The 22,593-nt window shown below is 44.4% G+C and overlaps 1 protein-coding gene and 1 long non-coding RNA gene across 3 annotated transcripts; one reads left to right on the forward strand and one right to left on the reverse strand.

Annotated features, from left to right (window-relative positions):
- Positions 1-619: 619 nt before the first annotated feature.
- On the reverse strand, positions 620-1,914 carry LOC123076459 (uncharacterized protein At4g15970-like). Its single transcript, XM_044498697.1, has 3 exons — positions 1,705-1,914; positions 1,233-1,607; positions 620-1,126 (listed from the first exon to the last, which is right to left on the reverse strand). Exons 1-3 carry the CDS (start codon positions 1,912-1,914, stop codon positions 620-622), a joined length of 1,092 nt encoding a protein of 363 aa, XP_044354632.1.
- Positions 1,915-19,121: 17,207 nt separating this feature from the next.
- On the forward strand, positions 19,122-22,593 carry LOC123080294 (uncharacterized). Of its 2 annotated transcripts, none has more exons than XR_006438288.1 (6): positions 19,122-19,525; positions 19,659-19,746; positions 19,838-20,068; positions 20,187-21,676; positions 21,776-22,433; positions 22,503-22,593. It is a non-coding gene; the product is annotated as an uncharacterized lncRNA (long non-coding RNA). The 2 variants fall into 2 exon arrangements; XR_006438289.1 differs by having other exon boundaries at positions 22,541-22,582.

Here is a 22,593-nt window from a genome sequence, read left to right on the forward strand (position 1 = left end):
TGACGCATTGATCATCAGAGTCTCGTATATGACGGCGTGGCTCATGCGAGTCAACCCTAGACCTGATGTATATCATTGCATATTAATGTTAACGTTAGATCTTTAGATATTATGTATAGTATTTTTGTTAGATCTATTAGAATTACATACTATTTTTTGAAGTTTTATTTGCCCCCTCACTATGTAAACTCCTAGTTCGGAACTGTTAGCCTGTCTAGCTTGGATACTACCATAGTACCATACAATCACACAACACAAATATTGATTTCGAAGTCTAGTTAGTTATTTTTGAAGTTTGATGTGTTTCAAGAATGAAGATGAAATAATAACGTACCACCTTACTTTTGAAATTGAAAATCTGACTGAGGAGATGGAGCTCGCCCTGATCTCATTTCGGTTGATATGCAAACTCTTAATAACATATGTTGGCATCTGTAGAAATGCCAGTATAAACTCAAACCGAGAGCACATCATATGGTAATAATTTTGCGGTTATCGTCTCACTTGCCCTCACTATGCTTAAATCTTGGCTCCGCCTATTGGACCGCTAGCCCTATCCGCTACTCGTGCAGCTCGGCTAAATTTGACATCTCGAGTTCTGGATTGTATACTCCAATAGTTAGCGGTGTCCCATCGATGCCTCGCACTTGGCAGGAAACGTCCACCTCGACTCGTGACTCCTCTTCTCCAATGGTATCACCTTGTTCGTGTAGTTTTTCCAGTCGGCAGCCATGTTTCCGAGGTCATGCACCTTGTTCTCGAGCCCGATACAGCAGTTAGCGTGCATCGTGCACACTCTGTCCATCTTGCTATGGAACTGGCAGAAGCCATCGAAGAGTGTCGTATCAAGGAACACGAACTTGATGTCCAGCTCGCCAGCGGCAAGCTCGGCCTTGATCTCGTTGAAGACCGCTTGGTCGTGGGTCGGTGGGAACCGCGATCTCGCTACGCGCCATCGCCTCAACATTTCCACCGTCCGGTTCGTGGACTTGACGTAGTAGAAGCCGGTGTTGGGTGCGTTCGTGAGCGCCTCCGCATCACCACTGAAGCGATCGGTGGAGACGACCATGTCGGCGTAGAGGCTGATATGCCGGAACGGGTTACGCAACCACATAACATCCACATCCTGCATGGACATAACATTAACTGACAATATCAGAGTGTGTATATTTGAACGTATTACATTTTGGTTCACTTGTTGAAATGTGAATGAAAAATGATAATTTACTTACAGTGAAAAGATAGTTGTAGCCAAGCTGGAGGACGCGCTGCTGGAGGGAGAGCTTGGCCCAGACGAGCTCAAGGTAGCTTTCGGTGAAGAAGCCGTTGGCGGAGCTGACATTGGCGGACGTGACCTCGAGGAGGTAGCAGTGAGGGTGCACGGCCTCACAGTGGGACATGGCGCCGGGGTCAACGGCCACGATGAGGGTGTGGTTGAGGAGGTGTGTGATCCCCTCGCCGTTGTTGAAGCTCTCGCGAAATAGGTCGAGGAGGGAGCCCGGTGCCGCCCACGCCTCGTTCACCGACGTTACGATCACCGTCCCGTCGTCGGTGGCCACCTTTGGCAGCAGCTCTGCGAGCCCTGGGAATCTCTCCTCCTGCATGTCCTGGAAATTTTACCATCAATTTGTATGATTTTCAAAAGTATCGACCGGGCCCGGGTGCACCCTAGGGCCGCACAACCTAAGCCCCGAGCAGGCAAACCTTTTCCGCGCTCGAGAGGTTGGCGTGGCTAATCATCTGATGAGGCGATCCATTCCCCAAGCTGGATATGAATATGCCGGTCAGTCGCTCCTCGACCCGATCGGACGCGAGGAGGAGGAGTAGGAGGGTGGGCAGGAGAGCCCCGAGGAGGAACGAGGCCGAGTGGCTGACGCCGCCATTGCGCTGCTTGCTCTTCTTGCCGATCGCCATGACCCGGAGCCAATGCTGCTAGCTAGCCTGCAGAGGTATACTTAAACTCCTCTGCTAGATGTGTAGGTCGACCGTATCTGCATGTGCATGAGAGGAGCTAGCAGAAGGTTCGACGATCCATGTGCATTCGTTGGTTTTGAATGATGTGGCAGTTGTACTTGCTTCCTGCTCCATGTGTACGGCAAGGAAGATGTCAAAACGTACCTGCACACACATGGGGACGTACCCAAGAGCGCGCTGTTCTCCGGCTTGGCAATGGCCATGCCATGGAGGTATCTCGTGGCCGGCATATTCTGACTTTCTGACGGCCACCAGACGGACGTACTGGCCAATGGCCATGATGATCCCGAGGTCAGAGGTGAGATGGCAGCATGTGCATGAGCGACAAGAGAGACCAGTACGTACCTACGATAGGTAGGTATAGCGTAATTTAGTGTGCTAGCACTCCGGAAAGTGCAATGTTGGCCGGGCTCTAGGGAGCTCATTATTCGGTTTTCATCGAAAATACATTTCCTACATCTTAAAAAATAGAAAAATAAATAAGCATGAGCATATATGTATGAAATTTCTTGAACTTATATGTTCATCTGTTTTGCTAAGTCCCAGTCGACTAATAAGACTTCGTTATGTCTCGGTCGATGCTATATTCATAAGATCTTACGTTGAGATCCGTGCAATTTTTCTTTTTAGTTTTTTCTTTGTTCCTTCTTACATGTTATAGCACTTGACTGAGACTTGGTTAAGTCTCAGTCGACTGAGACCTAAGCACACCCTATGTTCATATGTGATATACTCCTTCCGTTTCTTTTTACTTCACATATTAGATTTGTCTTATGTCAAAACTTTGGAAGTTTGATCAATTTTATAGGAAAAAAATTACAAACATTCATGATAACCGTATACACAAAAAAGACTATTACATAGATTAAAATGGTTTTTTGCTTTGTTGTATTCAGGCCAATTTTCTTTTATAATTTTATGTAGCATGCAAATAGCGAGAACGGCATTTTGGAGCTCGGCTTCCATGGAGGCCGATTTTTTTTAAAAAAAAACTGAAAATTCATACTTTTTGGTTTCTGTACAAGGATGTGATGTGTATTTGTGTAAAACTTCAGAATGAAATACCTGGAGATGCGATCTGTGCAAAACGAACAAATTCGTGGACTTTTGGGATGAATAGTATTATGTGTTGAAAAGCCATAGATTTTTCTTTTTCGCACAACCGTCATTTCAACGTATTTCATCCTGAAAATTTACATACATGTGTATTATGCCTCCATGTATCTTTGCATTTTTTTCAGAATTTTTTAAATGTAAAAATATGAAGTTTTCGGAATTTGAACTTTTCAAAAACCAACCTCCATGGAGGCTGAGCTCCAAAAGCAAGTTTTGGCAAATAACTGTATGTTTAATGGAACTTTATAAATACTTAGAGAACATGTGTATGTATTTGTAGATTATTTCAACTTTCAAATATGTTTTGGTATTTTTTTAAAAGGGTCCATGGAACCCATCCTATAAAATGCCCCACTCGCTAGCACCCTTCCTATCTACGATAAATATGTGTATTGTCTCTATTGCGATGGTTAAAAATTTGCATTCATTTTTGAATAAATTTCCGTCGGAACATTTGTTCGAATCACGGCACAGATCAACGCTTGCAGAAGGATCCGCAGGTGTGTCAGGTACCTACTGCACCTGCATGTCCCTGCTAATTTTCGATGTTTTTAGGTACAAGGACCCTGCTCCATCTTTCTTGATATATAGCTTACCATATTGTTGCATTCATGAGCAGTGATAGCTTGATTGTCTTGCAATGTTCATTTCTATTTCCCCTTATGTACTTTGGCATTCAACATATACATTGAGTCAGTTTAATAGTGTGGAAAACCGAGTCGAACATAAAGATCTAGTTTTTCCAGTTTATATGGGAAACTGGATTGTAAACCTTAACAACCCGAAGTGCAATACATCTTGCTGAAGCAAGAGAGCATAAAAAAACATCAAGCGCATGATTATCACACAACACAACGATCAACGTGTGAAAATAGCTGGAAGCGCATGCTACTGCAGGGGCGCGCTACGTGTTAATAAAGGCCAGAGGCCGGCGCAGGATTACAGAGAGGTTAGGGTTAGGTTAGGTGTGGATTGATCTCCAAGCTAACTATAGGATCAGATCACAACAACCTAGCCTATCCTAACAGATTACAACACACGCCACGCCCTAACTATGTTACAATGTTTAACACTCCCCCTCAATCACAACTATCTAAGTTGAGATCGCGTCTGAAAACCTCCAGCTGCCGCAGTGATAGTGGTTTAGTAAAACCATCCACCACTTGATCACCGGTAGGAACAAACCGAATGTTCAAAAGCTTGTTGGCCACCCTCTCACGGACAAAATGATAATCAATCTCAATGTGCTTCGTCCTAGCATGAAAAACAGGATTGGCAGAGAGATAGGTAGCACCAAGATTGTCACACCAAAGTGACGCTGCAGATGAGTGACGAGTGCCCAACTCTGTTAACAGATTCTGTACCTAAATAATCTCGGCAGTGGCATTTGCTAAGGCCTTGTACTCAGCTTCAGTACTCGATCTGGACACAGTAGCTTGCTTACGTGCACTCCAAGAAATCAAATTAGCACCAAAAAACAACGCAAAGCCTCCAGTGGATTTTCGGTCATCAGGACAACCTACCCAGTCTGCATCTGAAAAGGCACTGACAAGCGTAGAATCTGACTTAGCAAGTTTAAGACCATGACTCTTGGTTACCTGAAGATACCGAAGAATTCTTTTTACCGCTGTCCAATGAGTACTAGTAGGAGCATGCAGGAACTGACAAACTTTGTTAACTGAGAAACAAATATCTGGCCTGGTTAAGGTCAAATACTGCAGAGCCCCTACAACACTCCTGTACCTGGTGGAGTCCTCAGCTCCAAGCTTCACAGCATCATGAAGAGACAATTTCTCCGAAGTAGACAAAGGAGTTGGAGAAGGCTTGCAACCTTTCATGACCACTCGCTCAAGGATGTCCTGTACATACTTCTCTTGAGACAAAACAATGCCACTAGCAACATGCTTTACCTCAATCCCAAGGAAAAAATGAAGACTGCCCAAATCCTTGAGCGCAAAATCCATGCGCAGATCCTTAAGAAGAGCTTCAACTGCTTTAGAGGAGGAGCTGGTGACAATAATATCATCAACGTAAATAAGCATAAAAATAGTGACTCCACGCCGATGGTAAAAGAATAATGATGTGTCTCCCTTGGAAGCAGAAAAACCAAGAGACTGCAACTTGGAATATAGACGATAATACCAAGCTCGAGGTGCTTGTTTCAAGCCATAATTGCTTTATCAAGCTTGAAGACATGTCGTGGCAAAGCTGAACTTTCATACCCAGGAGGCTGCCTCATAAAGACCTCTTCTTCCAGAACACCATGCAAAAACGCGTTCTTTACATGTAGTTGTCGCATGCACCAATTTTGAGATATTGCAACTGAAAGAATTAACCTGATAGTAGCAGCTTTGACCACGGGACTAAAGGTATCCTCATAATCGATTCCGTACCTTTGCTTTAAACCTTTGACCACAAGACGTGCCTTGTACCTGTCAATTGTGCCATCAGATTTCCGCTTGACTTTGTACACCCGTTTGCAGTCAATGACGTTCCTCCCTCTAGCTGGAGGCACCAGGCGCCACGTTTTGTTCTCAACAACAGCAGAAAATTCTTAATCCATTGCCTGTTTCCACTTGGGATCTCCCAGGGCATCTTGCAAAGTCTTCGGTTCACCTGTGGCACAGAAAGAGCCCCAACGAACACAGCCATCGTTATAGACCTTGGGTTTAGCAATACCGCTTTGTGGCCGAGTATGTGAACGGGCAGGAGGAGGCGGAGCTGGCCGAGCTTGCTGGATCTGAAGACGGTTGTGTGTAGACGACACGGCGGAGTCGGATGAAGCAGACGCGGTCGCAGAAGCTCCTGAATCCGCTGCCTGCAAGGGAGCAGACGGATCTAGTGCGGCAGCCGATGGCGAACTGCCACTTGGCAGTTCTGGAGTGGGCGCAGGGTGGGAGGGGATCTGCGCCTCATAACATAGGGTGACACAGAACTAGCTCCAATTCATCAATGTAATGTAGGCATATATTGCGAATATAGTCATATGTGCTTATGGAAAAGAACTTGCATGACATCTTTTGTCCTACCCTCCCGTGGCAGCGGGTTCCTAGCGGAAACTAAGGGATATTAAGGCCTCCTTTTAATAGAGTACTGGACCAAAGCATTAACACATAGTGAATACATGAACTCCTCAAACTAAGGTCATCACCGGGAGTGGTCCCGATTATTGTCACTTCGGGGTTGCCGGATCATAACACATAGTAGGTGACTATAGACTTGCAATATAGGATCAAGAACTCACATACATTCATGAAAACATAATAGGTTCAGATCTGACAAGCATTAAGCATAGCAAAGTCATAGCAACATCAATCTCAGAACATAGTGGATACTAGGGATCAAACCCTAACAAAACTAACTCGATTAGATGATAAATATCATCCAACCCATCACCGTCCAGCAAGCCTACGATGGAATTACTCACGCACGGCGGTGAGCATCATGAAATTGGTGATGGAGGATGGTTGATGATGACGACGGCGACGGATTCCCCTCTCCGGAGCCCCGAACGGACTCCAGATCAGCCCCCGAGAGGTTTTAGGGCTTGGCGGCGGCTCCGTATCGTAAAACGCGATGAATCCTTCCCTCTGATTTTTTTCTCCCCGAACACGAATATATGGAGTTGGAGTTGAGGTCGGTGGAGCGTCAGGGGGCCCACGAGGCGGGGGGGGGGGGGGGGGCAGGCGCGCCCTCCACCCTCGTGGACAGGTGGAGGCCCCCCTGACGTGGATTCTTCTTCCAGTATTTTTATATTTTCCAAAAATAAGTTCCGTGGAGTTTCAGGTCATTCCGAGAACGTTTGTTTCTGCACATAAATAACACCATGGAAAGTCTGCTGAAAACAGCGTCTGTCCGGGTTAGTTCCATTCAAATCATGCAAGTTAGAGTCCAAAACAAGGGCAAAAGTGTTTGGAAAAGTAGATACGACGGAGACGTATCAGCGCCACACCGAAGTCCGGGCTCCCTGCCCCGTTGTCGCCACGTGGGCCTCGCCCAGCCGACCCGCCAGAGGAGCGCGCACCATCCCACGCGTGGGACAGCGCGGGGTCGGCTCGCCAGGGGACAGCGCCTCGGTGCGCCCGCCTGGCCGCCCACTTGGCCGCGCGGATCCCGACGCGGATTCGCCTGACGCGCCAGGCGACACGGATCCCGCGGTGGATTCGCCTGGGATCACTACGGCAACTGATCCCGAGGGCTCCTGCGGATCTTCTGTGGAGCTCCCTGTTGGCTGCATAAAATCATAAGAGTTTTCGCCAAAAACTACAATATTTTCCTGTCCTGTTTCCTGCACACTTTCAGCTGGGTTATTGGCATTAGGCATAGGCATATGATCAGCAGCAAAACCAGCTCCCACTTGACCAAAACTAGGAGATGGTAAAAGATGAGAGGGCAAAAGGAGTAATTCCTTGCGAAGTGGAGGCCCCCCTGACGTGGATTCTTCTTCCAGTATTTTTTATATTTTCCAAAAATAAGTTCCGTGGAGTTTCAGGTCATTCCGAGAACGTTTGTTTCTGCACATAAATAACACCATGGAAAGTCTGCTGAAACAGCGTCAGTCCGGGTTAGTTCCATTCAAATCATGCAAGTTAGAGTCCAAAACAAGGGCAAAAGTGTTTGGAAAAGTAGATACGACGGAGACGTATCAACTCCCCCAAGCTTAAACCTGTGCTTGTCCTCAAGCAATTAAGTTGATAAACTGAAAGTGATAAAGAAAAACTTTTACAAACTCTGTTTGGTCTTGTTGTTGTAAATATGTAAAGCCAGCATTCAAGTTTTCAGCAAATATTATGACTAACCATATTCACAATAACATTTAGGTCTCATGTTTACTCATGTCAATAGCATAATCAACTATCGAGCAATAATAATAAATCTCGGATGACAACACTTTCTCAAAACAATCATGATATGATATAACAAGATGGTATCTCGCTAGCCCTTTCTGAGACCGCAAAACAAAAATGCAGAGCACCTTTAAAGATCAAGGACTGACTAAACATTGTAATTAATGGTAAAAGAGATCCAATCATAGTCATACCCAATATAAATTAACAGTAATGGATGCAAATGACAGCGGTGCTCTCTAGCTGGTGCTTTTTAATAAGAGGGTGATGACTCAACATAAAAGTAAATAGATAGGCCCTTCGCAGAGGGAAGCAGGGATTTGTAGAGGTGCCAGAGCTCGATTTTAAAGCAGAGATAAATAATATTTTGAGCGGCATACTTTCATTGTCAACATAACAACCAAGAGATGGCGATATCTTCCATGCAACACACATTATAGGCGGTTCCCAAACAGAATGGTAAAGTTTATACTCCCCCTCCACCAACACGCATCAATCTATGGCTTGCTCGAAACAACGAGTGCCTCCAACTAGCAACAGCCCCGGGGGAGTTTTGTTTGCAATTAATTTGATTTGATTTGCATAAAGCATGGGACTGGGCCTCCCGGTGACCAACCATTTTCTCGTGAGTGAGGAGCGGAGTCAACTCTCTTGAGAATAACCCGCCTAGCATGGAAGATACTGACAGCCCTAGTTGATACATGAGCTATTCGAGCATACAAAACAGAATTTCTTTTGAAGGTTTAGAGTTTGGCACATACAAATTTACTTGGAACGGTAGGTAGATACCGTATATAGGAAGGTATGGTGGACTCATATGGAATAACTTTGGGGTTTAAGGGATTGGATGCACAAGCAGTATTCCCGCTTAGTACAAGTGAAGGCTAGCAAAAGACTGGGGAGCGACCAACCAGAGAGCGACAACAGTCATGAACATGCATTAAAATTAATATACACTGAGTGCAAGCATGAGTAGGATATAATCCACCATGAACATAAATATCGTGAAGGCTATGTTGATTTGTTTCAACTACATGTGTGAACATGCGCCAAGTCGAGTCACTTAAATCATTCAAAGAAGGATACCACCCCATCATACCACATCACAACCATTTTAATAGCATGTTGGCACGTAAGGTAAACCATTATAACTCATAGCTAATCAAGCATGTCACGAGCAACTATAATCTCTAATTATCATTGCAAACATGTTTATTCATAATAGGCTGAATCGGGAACGATGAACTAATCATATTTACAAAAACAAGAGAGGTCGAGTTCATACCAGCTTCTCTCATCTCAGTCAGTCCATCATATATCGTCATTATTGCCTTTCACTTACACGACCGGACGATGTGAATAATAATAATAATAGTGCGCGTGCATTGGACTAAGCTGAAATCTGCGAGCATTCAATAAACAGGAGAAGACAAGGCAATACGGGCTCTTGGTTAAACCAACAATAATGCATATAAGAGTCACTTCAACAATTTAATCATGGTCTTCTCCTATTGACCCCCAAAGAAAAGTAAAGAAATAAAACTATTTACACGGGAAAGCTCCCAACAAGCAAAAAAAGAACAGAAAATCTTTTTGGGTTTTCTTTTAATTATTACTACTACAGCAAGAAAGTAAACTAACTAAAAGCTACAACTAATTTTTTTGGTTTTTCTTAAGGTTTATTAAACACACAAGAAGAAAGCATAAAAAGGAAAAATAAACTAGCATGGACAATACAATGAAAGAGTATGAGCACCGACATCTAGCAATGAGTGTGTAAACATGAATGTAATGTCGGTGAGAAATACGTACTCCCCCAAGCTTAGACTTTTGGCCTAAGTTGGTTTAGTGCCATGGATGGCCTGGCGAATACCCATAGTTGTAGTTGGGGTCGTACTGAGATGCAGCGGTAATTGCATCGTGTGCTGCAGCTTGGAGGCGAGCTATCTCAGCTCTCCTCTTATACTCTTCTGCCTCCTCTCTGGTTATAAAATATCTCCCCTTTGCCTGAAAGTCAAAGAAAGTAGAAGCAGGAAGAGCGACGTGATAGGTGCGTCGTTTGTCAAAGATTAGTCGGTACTGGAGGAACTGATCGTTCCTCTCAACAAAATGATGACGAACCATAGCCTCATAATCCAAACAAGTAGGAGGCAACTCAATATCATCCTCACGTATGGCTATACCCAGGAAATTAGCTATACAGGTTGCATAAATTCCACCAAAGAAATCTCCATGTAATCTATTATTATGCAACCTACGTGCAACAATGGCTCCCAAATTATAATGTTTATCTCCCAACATAGCGCTCTTGAGAACACTGAGGTCAGGGACACACATATGACACGCTTCATCCTTACCATTTATGCACCTACCTATGAAGAGAGCAAAATAATGTATAGCAGGAAAATGAATGCTCCCTATGGTAGCTTCTGCTATGTCTCTAGATTCCCCCACAGTTATACTAGCAAGAAAATCTCTAAATTCAGATTTGCGGGGTTCACTAGCACTACCCCATTGTGGAAGTTTGCAAGCAGTGGTAAAATCCTCTAAGTCCATAGTAAAAGATTTTTCATAAAGATCAAACAGGACAGTTTGAGAATTGCGTGAAGATGAAAATTCAAACCTCCTCACAAAGGAACTAGTGAGATAATGGTACTGGGGGCACTTTTCTGCCTCAAAGCTCACAAGATCAGCGTTATGCAAATATGCGTTAAATTCCTCCTTAATTCCCGCTTGATCCATGAAGTCCTCCGAAGGCCATTCACAAGGCCGCACGGGAGCGTCCCTTGGTGGTTCATCATCAGCATCACGCATTGCAGGCATGGGTCCTTGTTTCCTTGAAGAACCACCTTGATACATTTTCCTAAGCATATTTCTTCCTCTGAAAAATTTCTGAAATTTTTAGTAACTTCAAATAAAAGTGAACCAAGCTCAATAAAATTGATGGCCACAGCTCCCACAAGTGCCTAGAGTCTATATCATGCATTAGAACTACTTGGAACCATATAAATTTGACATGCAAGCTCAAGAACATGGTCATCTAGGCAGCACAAATTTGCAACGAAGAAAGCACTAGAACAAAAACTAATTGGACCAATGGAGGAGTCACATACCAAGGAACAATCCCCCCAAGCAGTTTTGTGAGAGGTGCTTTGAGCAAGGAGATTGAAAATCGCAGCAAAATGAGCTAGAACTCGTGCTTGAGCTGGATGGTGATTTTTTTGGGAGGAAGAAGAAGTGTGTGGGTGCAGGAATAAGTGGAGGGGAGCCACCATGGGCCCACGAGGCAGGGGGCGTGCCCAGGGGGGTGGGCGCGCCCTCCACCCTCGTGGCCAGGTGCCAGCTCCCCCTGCTGTGTTCTCAGTCCAGATATTCTCAAATATTCTAGAAAAAACCATATTTCATTTTCAGGGCATTTGGAGAACTTTTATTTTCGAGGTATTTTTATATTGCACGGATAATTCAGAAGACAGACAGAAAATATTAATTTTACTTTATTTCAACTAAATAACAGAAAGTAAAAGGAGGGTACAGAAGGTTGTGCCTTCTAGTTTCATCCATCTCATGCTCATCAAAAGGAATCCACTAGCAAGGTTGATCAAGTCTTGTTAACAAACTCATTCCGAATAACATGGAACCGGAGAAATTTCGAATAACACTATGTTACCTCAACGGGGATATGCACATCCCCAATAACAAGAATATCATATCTCTTTTTGACAGTAGGAAGAGGAAATTCAAAACCTCCAAAAATAATCGATGGAATTTTTCCAATAGAATTGATACTGTGGACTTGAGGTTGTTTCCTCGGAAAGTGTATCGTATGCTCATTACCATTAACATGAAAAGTGACATTGCCTTTGTTGCAATCAATAACAGCCCCTGCAGTATTCAAAAAGGGTCTTCCAAGAATAATAGACATACTATCGTCCTCGGGAATATCAAGAATGACAAAGTCTGTTAAAATAGTAACGGATAGGCACATCCTCACAAATACCGACAGGTATAGCAGTTGATTTATCAGCCATTTGCAAAGATATTTTAGTAGGTGTCAACTTATTCAAATCAAGTCTACGATATAAAGAGAGAGGCATAACACTAACACTAGCTCCAAGATCACATAAAGCAGTTTTAACATAATTTCTTTTAATGGATCATGGCATAGTTGGTACTCCTGGATCTCCAAGTTTCTTTGGTATTCCACCCTTAAAAGTATAATTAGCAAGCATGGTGGAAATTTCAGCTTCCGGTATCTTTCTTTTATTAGTAACAATATCTTTCATATATTTAGCGTAAGGGTTCATTTTGAGCATATCAGTTAATCGCATACGCAAAAAGATAGGTCTAATCATTTTAGCAAAGCGCTCAAAATCCTCATCATCCTTTTTCTTGGATGGTTTGGGAGGAAAAGGCATGGGTTTCTGAACCCAAGGTTCTCTTTCTTTACCGTGTTTCCTAGCAACAAAGTCTCTCTTATCATAACGTTGATTCTTTGATTGTGGGTTATCAAGATCAACACCAGGTTCAATATCTACATCATTATCATTACTAGGTTGGGCATCATCATGAACATCATCATTAACATTATTACTAGGTTCATGTTCATTACCAGATTGTGTTTCAGCATCAGAAATAGAAATATCATTTGGATTCTCAGGTGTTTCAGCAATGGGTTCACTAGAAGTATGCAAAGTCCTATCATTTTTTTTTTTTCTTCTTTTTAGAAGGACTAGGTGCATCTAAATTATTTCTCTGAGAATCCTGCTCAATTCTCTTAGGGTGGCCTTCAGGATACAAAGGTTCCTGAGTAATTCTACCAGTTCTAGTAGCCACTCTAACAGCATAGTCATTTTTCTTACTATTCAATTCATTGAGCAAATCATTTTGAGCTTTAAGTACTTTTTCTACTTGAGTGGTAACCATAGAAGCATGTTTACTAATGAGTTTAAGTTCACCTTTAACATTAGCCATGTAATTACTCAAGTGTTCAAGCATATTGGAATTACGTTTTAATTCTCTACCAAAATAAGCATTGAAGTTTTCTTGTTTAACAATAAAATTGTCAAACTCATCTAAGCACTGTCTAGCAGACTTATAGTGAGGAATATCGCCTTCATCAAATCTATAGAGAGAATTTACCTTTACTACCTGTGTCGGGTTATCAAGACCATGAGTTTCTTCAATTGGTGATGGATTAAGATCATATATTTCTTCAACAGGCGGTAAATTAAGACCATGTATTTCTTCAATAGGAGGTAAATTCTTAACGTCTTCAGCTTTTATACCTTTTTCTTTCATAGATTTTTTGCCTCTTGCATATCTTCAGGACTGATAAATAGAACACCCCTCTTCTTCGGAGTTGGTTTAGGAATAGGCTCAGGAGTTGGCTCAGGAAGTGTCCAATTATTTTCATTGGTCAGCATATTATTCAATAGAATTTCAGCTTCATCTGGTGTTCTTTCCCTAAAACAGAACCAGCACAACTATCCAGGTAATCTCTGGAAGCATCGGTTAGTCCATTGTAAAAGATATCAAGTATTTCATTTTTCTTGAGAGGATGATCAGGCAAAGCATTAAGTAATTGGAGAAGCCTCCCCCAAGCTTGTGGGAGACTCTCTTCTTCAATTTGCACAAAATTATATATATATCCCTTAAGGCAGCTTGTTTCTTATGAGCAGGTAAATATTTAGCAGCGAAGTAATAAATCATATCCTGGGGACTACGCACACAACCAGGATCAAGACAATTAAACCATATCTTAGCATCACCCTTTAATGAGAACGGAAATATTTTAAAGATATAAAAGTAGCGAGTTCTCTCATCATTAGTGAACAGGGTGGCTATATCATTTAATTTAGTAAGATGTGCCACAACAGTTTCAGATTCATAGCCATAGAAAGGATCAGATTCAACCAAAGTAATTATATCAGGATCAATGGAGAATTCATAATCCTTATCAGTAACACAGATAGGTGAAGTAGCAAAAGAAGGGTCATGTTTCATTCTAGCATTAAGAGATTACTGCTTCCATTTAGCTAATAACTTCTTAAGATCATATCTATCATTGCAAGCAAGAATAGCTCTAGCAGCTTCTTCATCCATAACATAACCCTATGGAACAACAGGTAATTCATATTTATTGGGAGAGTCTTCATCATCACTTTCATCAATATTATCAGTTTCAATAATTTCATTCTCTCTAGCCCTAGCAAGTTGTTCATCAAGAAATTCACCAAGTGGCACAGTAGTATCAAGCATAGAAGTAGTTTCATCATAAGTATCATGCATAGCAGAAGTGGCATCATCAATAACATGCGACATATCAGAATGAATAGCAGAAGCGGGTTTAGGTGTCGCAAGCTTACTCAAAACAGAAGGTGAATCAAGTGCAGAGCTAGATGGCAGTTCCTTACCTCCCCTCGTAGTTGAGGGATAAATCTTTGTTTTCTCGTCTTTCAAGTTCCTCATAGTGACCAACAGATATAAATCCCAAGTGATTCAAAGAATAGATCTATGCTCCCCGGCAACGGCACCAGAAAATAGTCTTGATAACCCACAAGTATAGGGGATCGCAACAGTTTTCGAGGGTAGAGTATTCAACCCAAATTTATTGATTCGACACAAGGGGAGCCAAAGAATATTCTCAAGTATTAGCAGCTGAGTTGTCAATTCAACCACACCTGGATAACTTAGTATCTGCAGCAAAGTATTTAGTAGCAAAGTAATATGGAAGTAACGGTAACGATAGCAAAAGTAATATTTTTGGGTTTTGTAGTGAATGTAACAGTAGCAACGGAAAAGTAAATAAGCGGAGAACAATATGTGAAAAGCTCGTAGGCATTGGATCGGTGATGGAGAATTATGCCGGATGCGGTTCATCATGTAACAGTCATAACATAGGGTGACACATAACTAGCTCCAATTCATCAATGTAATGGAGGCATGTATTCCGAATATAGTCATACGTGCTTATGGAAAAGAACTTGCATGACATCTTTTGTCCTACCCTCTCGTGGCAGCGGGGTCCTAGCGGGAACTAAGGGATATTAAGGCCTCCTTTTAATAGAGTACCGGACCAAAGCATTAACACATAGTGAATACATGAACTCCTCAAACTAAGGTCATCACCGGGAGTGGTCCCGATTATTGTCACTTCGGGGTTGCCGGATCATAACACATAGTAGGTGACTATAGACTTGCAATATAGGATCAAGAACTCACATACATTGATGAAAACATAATAGGTTCAGATCTGAAATCATGGCACTCGGGCCCTAGTGACAAGCATTAAGCATAGCAAAGTCATAGCAACATCAATCTCAGAACATAGTGGATACTAGGGATCAAACCCTAACAAAACTAACTCAATTACATGATAAATCTCATCCAACCCATCACCGTCCAGCAAGCCTACGATGGAATTACTCACGCACGGTGGTGAGCATCATGAAATTGGTGATGGAGGATGGTTGATGATGACGACGGCGACGGATTCCCCTCTCCGGAGCCCCGAACGGACTCCAGATCAGCCCTCCCGAGAGGTTTTAGGGCTTGGCGGCGGCTCTGTATCGTAAAACGCGATGAATCCTTCCCTCTGTTTTTTTCTCCCCGAACACGAATATATGGAATTGGAGTTGAGGTCGGTGGAGCGTCAGGGGGCCCACGAGGCAGGGGGGCAGGCGCGCCCTCCACCCTCGTGGACAGGTGGAGGCCCCCTGACGTGGATTCTTCTTCCAGTATTTTTTATATTTTCCAAAAATAAGTTCCGTGGAGTTTCAGGTCATTCCGAGAACGTTTGTTTCTGCACATAAATAACACCATGGAAAGTCTGCTGAAAACAGCGTCTGTCCGGGTTAGTTCCATTCAAATCATGCAAGTTAGAGTCCAAAACAAGGGCAAAAGTGTTTGGAAAAGTAGATACGACGGAGACGTATCAGCGCCACACCGGAGTCCGGGCTCCCTGCCCCGTTGTCGCCACGTGGGCCTCGCCCAGCCGACCCGCCAGAGGAGCGCGCACCATCCCACGCGGGGGACAGCGGGGGTCGGCTTGCCAGGGGACAGCGCCTCGGTGCGCCCGCCTGGCCGCCCACTTGGCTGCGCGGATCCCGACGCGGATTCGCCTGACGCGCCAGGCGACACGGATCCCGCGGTGGATTCGCCTGGGATCACTACGGCACCTGATCCCGAGGGCTCCTGCGGATCTTCTGTGGAGCTCCCTGTTGGCTGCATAAAATCATAAGAGTTTTCGCCAAAAACTACAATATTTTCCTGTCCTGTTTCCTGCACACTTTCAGCTGGGTTATTGGCATTAGGCATAGGCATATGATCAGTAGCAAAACCAGCTCCCTCTTGACCAAAACTAGGAGATGGTAAAAGATGAGAGGGCAAAAGGAGTAATTCCTTGCGAAGTTGGGCGCCGGCATTGGAGTGGAGTTGGGCGAAAGGAAAAACTTGCTCATCAAAGACAACGTCATGGGAAACATAGACACGGCCAGAAGCAATGTCGAGACACTTATAGCCTTTGTGGAGGGTACTATATCCTAAGAAGGCACATTGCTTTGACCGAAACTCAAGTTTGTGTTTGTTGAAAGGGTGCAAGTTGGGCCAGACAGCACAACCGAAGATGCGAAGAAAAGAATAGTTGGGTTTAGTGCCAAAAAGTTTTTCAAGTGCGGTTTGGTTTTTGATAACTCTACTAGGAATGCGATTAATGAGATAGACTGCCGTGAGGAACGCTTCGTTCCAAAACTTGAGCGGCATGAAGGCATGAGCAAGTAGAGAGAGACCAACTTCCACTATGTGTCTATGTTTCCGCTCCGCGGAGCCGTTCTGTTGATGAGCATGAGGGCAAGAAATGTGGTGTGTGATGCCAATGCGTTCAAAAAACGAGTTGAACCGTTGATATTCCCCACCCCAATCAGTTTGCATGGCAATGATCTTGCGATCAAAGAGACGTTCAACATGAGCTTGGAAAAGACGAAATTTCTCGAAGACATCAGATTTATTTTTGAGCAAATATATCCAGCTAAACTTGCTAAAATCATCGATAAAACTAACATAATATTTTTGTCTTCCTACAGAGACGGGTCCGGGACCCCACACATCTAAAAAAACTAGCTCTAAAGGAGTCGCGGATTCACTAGTTGAACGAGAATAAGGTAACTGATGACTCTTGGCCATCTGACATGCATCACACACTAGAAGGTGATCTTGTTTATTTGAAACAGGGAGGTTGAAGTCGCGAAGAATCTTTTGAACTATCGGAAGAGCGGGATGCCCTAGGCGCTTGTGCCACCGTGAGGTGGATGGTTTGATGGCAGCAAGGACTTGGCGTTGAGGAGCACTTTGCCGTCCGGTCACGGGGAACAAGCCCCATCTACTCTTGTTTTGCAGGATTGTTCTCCGGGTAGCCTGATCCTTAACAAGAAAGAATTCGGGGTGAAGTTCAATAAACACGTCATTATCACGCATAAGATTATAGGCAGAAAGGAGGCTATGGTCTGCACTAGGAGCATGGAGGATATTGTTCAAGTGCAAGGAACCAGAGGGAGTAGACAATACTGAATGACCAATATGCGCTATGTCCATACCTTGACCACTAGCCGTGTGGATTTGGTCGGTGCCAGTGTAGCGATCACGGACGACTAGTTTCTCCAGTTCGCCTGTAACATGGTCCGTGGCGCCGGTATCCAGATACCAGTTAGTATCTACGTCGTAGGAGTGAGCAGAGTTGGCAGCGCGAGGGTTGCCACCCCCGCCGCCGCCACCATGCCCACCATTGTCGCGTCAACCGCCACCACCACCTCCAGCGGGATTGCGCACGTTGTTGTTGTAGCTTTTGTCGAACCGTTTCCTGCAGCGCCATGCACCGTGGCCTTCCTCCTTGCAGATTTGGCAGCATTCGCGGTCACCACGATCACCGCACTCACCACCATGTTGGCGCGGCGCACCACCACCGCCACCATTGCCCGGGTTGTCGGAGTAGTTGCCGCCGCCGTAGCCACCACGTCCGCGACCTTGACCGTCGCGTCCGCCGCCGTAACCGCCCCGACCACCCTTTGCAGCGAGATTGGCGGAGTGGTGAGCGGTGTAGGCGGCGTGCTGGGCAGCGATCCGGGCCTCCGCGGACAGAAGTAGCGAAAAAAGTTCGCTGAGACCGATTGGCCGATCGTTCCCAGTGCGCGTGGAGATGGAGGTGACGAACCCGTTGTATTCGGGCTCGTGCATGAGTCCCTTAAGGATGTGTGAGACGATATCATCCTCTTCCAGGGGCTTTCCTGCAGCCGCAAGTTCATCCGCTAGCCCCTTCATCTTTGTGAAGTAAGCGGAAGCAGAGAGATCGCCCTTGCGGGCGTTGCCAATGGCGGAGCGGAGCTGAATCTGGCGCGCCCTGGACTGCGCGGAGAAGCTTTCAACCAGGGTTTGCCAGACGCCCGCGGCCGTGGTGTGATTGGACACCTGCATGAGTACTTCGCGGGACAGAGATGCAAGCAAAAAAGTAAGCGCATGTTGATCTTGGGTAACCCAGATCGCATGCTCTAGATTGGGCATCTCGGTGATCTCCTTCTTCCCGTTGGTGTCCTTCTCGGTGACGATGACAGCAGCGGGTTCCTTGATTGAGCCATCAAGGTAGCCCATCATCGCCGCGGCCGTGACGTGCGGGAGGACTTGGACCTTCGACACCAGGAAGTTGTCGCGGGTGAGTTTCTCCGTGATGGTGTGGCCGAGGGAGGCAAGCGAGGGCATGGCCATGGCATGGGAGGAGGAGGAAGATGACATGACCTGGATGAGATGGAAGAACTAGGCTCTGATACCATGTGAAAATAGATGGAAGCACGTGCTACTGCAGGGGCGCGCTACGTGTTAATAAAGGCCAGAGAGGCCGGCGCAGGATTACAGAGAGGTTAGGGTTAGGTTAGGTGTGGATTGATCTCCAAGCTAACTATCGGATCAAATCACAACAACCTAACCTATCCTAACAGATTACGACACACGCCACGCCCTAACTATGTTACAATGTTTAACACAACGACCAAACATATAGAGATGGATATCAATGGTTGGGTGATGCAACACATTGAACCCATTAACAGTCGCGCAAGGGGCGCCTGCTCGCGCATGCCACGTCGGCGCTGGACCCATGCGCTCACGCGAGACATAAACGTATGCAGTTGCGTGTTGGCCACAAAAATAGAGGGAGACATACGGTTGTTCCCAAATCTTCCTTCCCCAGATGCAGCCGTCGCCTTCTCCTCTTCCCCACGCGAGCTCTCCTCTCCCCTTTCAGCGCCTCCTAGATAGGGTTACCGACGTCGCCCCCTATCCATGACCTGATTCGCGGAGGTGGCGGGTAGGTGCGCTAAGGTCGATGGCGCCGAGGACGAGGCAGAGCAGCAGAGGTGGTTCTGTTGTGCTGGGTTGAGCGGCGGCCGGAGCGGGTCAGCCACAGCCACGGAGATGGTCGTCCGTGGAGTCGTCCTCATCCACAGAAGGGAAGGGAGGACGAGATGAAGAGCGCCACCGGGAGCAGATCTGGCCGTCGACGGCAAGAAGGCCACGCCTTCTTCCACCTCCGTGCGGTCACCCAGGTATGGAGCCATCTTCCTTCTCCATCTGCATGTGTGGAATTGAAAGAATTAGACTTAGATCACTGTATGTACATGGAGGTCAATTTTATATATGTCACCTGTACATGAGTTGCTGGTCATCTATGACATGCAGACAATTCCATCAGACTTGGCCAAAAATACCATCAATGTATCACCTGTACATATGTTTAGGGCTGATGCACCCGTCTAAATGAAGTAAGGTACACAAGTAGTAATTTATTTTGCTAATTGTTGCCCTAGCCATAGATTTTTGAATTATGGTCTTCTAATTATCAGATTTTTATGCTGCAGATATGGTCTGTACTAAATGAATGTTGGTGTGCTAGGGCTATCTGTATCTGCAGTGCACCAGTGTGTCCAGGAGAAGGAGCAGCAACTCCTTGGACAATGGTCTGGCCTGATGTATGTTTGTTTGCTAACATAGTGCTAATGGGTGTGCAAATTAAGGTTCGGCCACGTCTGCGGCAACGGCGGGGACCTCCGCCCGTGGGTCTCCGTCTTGCTGCTCATCCTCTTTTCTAGGTAAAGAAAGCATAGTCAGATCAGTCAGCAATCTGTCAGTAAATAGCCATTCCGTCTATAGGTCGCTGTTGCAGATTGTTTATATAATTATCCCTGGTTCTCTTTCTCTTTGGTTTAGGTACATTGACTCATAATGATGAAGTTGCAACAGTATGGAGTACATACAATTTTTTCTTTCGGAACTAAACTCGTCTCAAGGTAAATACTACAGGAAGCACTGCATATATGTTCATGCCACCCTGAATATATTGGATTTAGATCTTGATGTATATATGCAGTATGTATGTTCTATAAAGATCAGCGTGAAGAGTGTTTGTTCATTGGAACATGTTTTTTCTTCCTGATTTAGGGTCTTACTACAATATAACTATCTAGAAAGCATTTTATAGGAGGCCACATTCAGACTTCTTTACTAAATTCTTCATAGCCTTACCATGATAGTTGCAGTACAGCTCTCACATGAGGCCTGCTTATTATTTCTCCCACCTTTTCTATTCATACTACTGGTGTTCCGGCGTTGTTTATTGCCCAATTTCTTTTCCGTTCAAAGTCACCTTATACACAAGCAACTACCAATAGCCTTGAAGCTTCTATCACCAAAACCACTCTGATGTATATTACCTTGGAACTCATCATTTCTGGAGACGACTTCATGTATTCCTACGGTTATCTTCCTATCTTAGTTTACTCCATCATTTGTTTCTGAGAGGCTCGCTATGCGGTTCGCGCTGCTTGCTGTGCCAGCCGGCGCGCCCATCCACGTGTTCAAGAACCTCCTGCTGATTCACACCATGACTGGTATGCATGCTAGGACGCCCCTCACTGCTGAATCATAATTTCAAGAAATGTTGTTGTCAAATGCAAATAGTTAGTGTGTTATGCAGTCCACTTAGCATACTTTTCGTCTTTGCTTGGATGGTTATTCATACCAAACACTTAATAATTCAAGCTCAGTATTTTCCATTTTGTAAATAAAACAATTGTTCACAGATGCCTGTCACTGTCACATTTTCTTGATATGTTTTCCAACACCACCACTATTAAGTATATGCCTATACCCATCAAACCATCTTTTCAATCTCATCCCTGTACCTTTGCGTGAAGTTCGTTCAAATGATTTTAGGCCTAGAGCCCGGATAATAGTGTACTAGCCTTGTGAAGGCTCACAGTATACCCCTCCACACTGCTCTGTCAATTTCTTTTGGAAAGACTGTTGTCCTATGGTCTTCCGGTATGTCTCTTTCCAATTTGCAAAGTGTACAATAATTACTACTTTACTCTTATTATTTCCTCTGATTGGATTTTAAAACTGTGCTCACTCATCCATAGTTAAATATTATAGTATTGCAAGTTTAGGAAGCACCTGAAATATTGAAAGAAGCTAAGAATCTTGTTTCGTCTGGTGTCGCTCACAAAATTTTCTTCTGATTCTTGCACGAGCTACTCACACAATGGCCACCAGTTCTCTGATCCTTCTTATTACATAGTACACTACTATCTTATTTTCATTCTTTTGCTTCTTTGACCCATCATCTTCGGGTATTTACATGTAAACAGAAAGTCTCGATGACGCTGCTGCTGCTGCTCTCGCTTCACTTACTATACCCGGTATCACCACTAATTCTTCGCCTTGTGTTTATCTTCTTGTACTGACTTGGACATCACGGACTCCAACCATTTAAGCACATCTCTATGCTGGTGTCCCAGAGGCAATGGAGTCTGCAAAGGAATTTTCCATCAGGATGAGATAGGCGTCGTTTATTCACCTAAGTAACCCTCTTCTCACCACACTAAAATTTGTAGCATACTCTGATCATACAGATGCCAGATGTGGTTTATTCTTAGAGTTGTTAATTGTTCTGAAAGTGATGGATCAGAAGCTAGTGATGGATCAGAAGCTGATGAAGTTGTCCATATTCACACTACAAGTAGTTGGGGGCCTGCTAAATGTCATCAACAAGAGAAGGTTCTATCTAGCATTAGGGAGGGCTTTATTTATAATTCTAACAATTATTTATGTAAAGTTTTTTTTCTTTTGATCTGAATGGCATGGAAAATGTTGATTCATTTCATGTCGTCATTTTGTTTTATTTTTCTGTCTTGCTCAGTAAAACTTGCTTTTGTAATTAGGCCAAAGTTTCCATCCCTTTTATAAAAGAAAACAAATAACTTGACGCTAACATCTACTGTGCTTATCAGAGAAGACCCCATGCAGATGGGCGACAGGTGCATCAGGGTGACCATCCACCATTGCTTCTTTGACAGCATGCGGCCGATCTATGCAGTTCAGCAAGGTCCACCTCTTCAACAAAACTACACCAGGGACTGGGGCATATACGCTGTCTGCGACATTGTCAAAGCTCAGGTAACTCATCTAAGTATGTTGTTTCATATGCTTGCAACCCACACGCTTTGAACGAATCAATACCTGCAGTTGCAGGTTGTATCCAGTGTAACATATATGATGAACAGATGAAGACTGTTTTCAAATACATGCCGGAGAAGGTACCTGCATCTTCATACAA

Source organism: Triticum aestivum, chromosome 3D (assembly GCF_018294505.1).
Source record: "Triticum aestivum cultivar Chinese Spring chromosome 3D, IWGSC CS RefSeq v2.1, whole genome shotgun sequence".
Lineage (NCBI taxonomy): Eukaryota > Viridiplantae > Streptophyta > Magnoliopsida > Poales > Poaceae > Triticum > Triticum aestivum.

What these genes read in the sequence shown, in the direction of transcription:
- LOC123076459 (XM_044498697.1), bottom strand. Translation starts at nt 1,914, where the DNA reads ATGGCGATCGGCAAGAAGAGCAAGCAGCGCAATGGCGGCGTCAGCCAC. An exon ending in ACCTCTCGAGCGCGGAAAAG is followed by an intron (nt 1,608 to 1,704) that starts GTTTGCCTGCTC and finishes TAAAATTTCCAG; the next exon opens with GACATGCAGGAGGAGAGATT. An exon ending in GCTACAACTATCTTTTCACT is followed by an intron (nt 1,127 to 1,232) that starts GTAAGTAAATTA and finishes ATGTCCATGCAG; the next exon opens with GATGTGGATGTTATGTGGTT.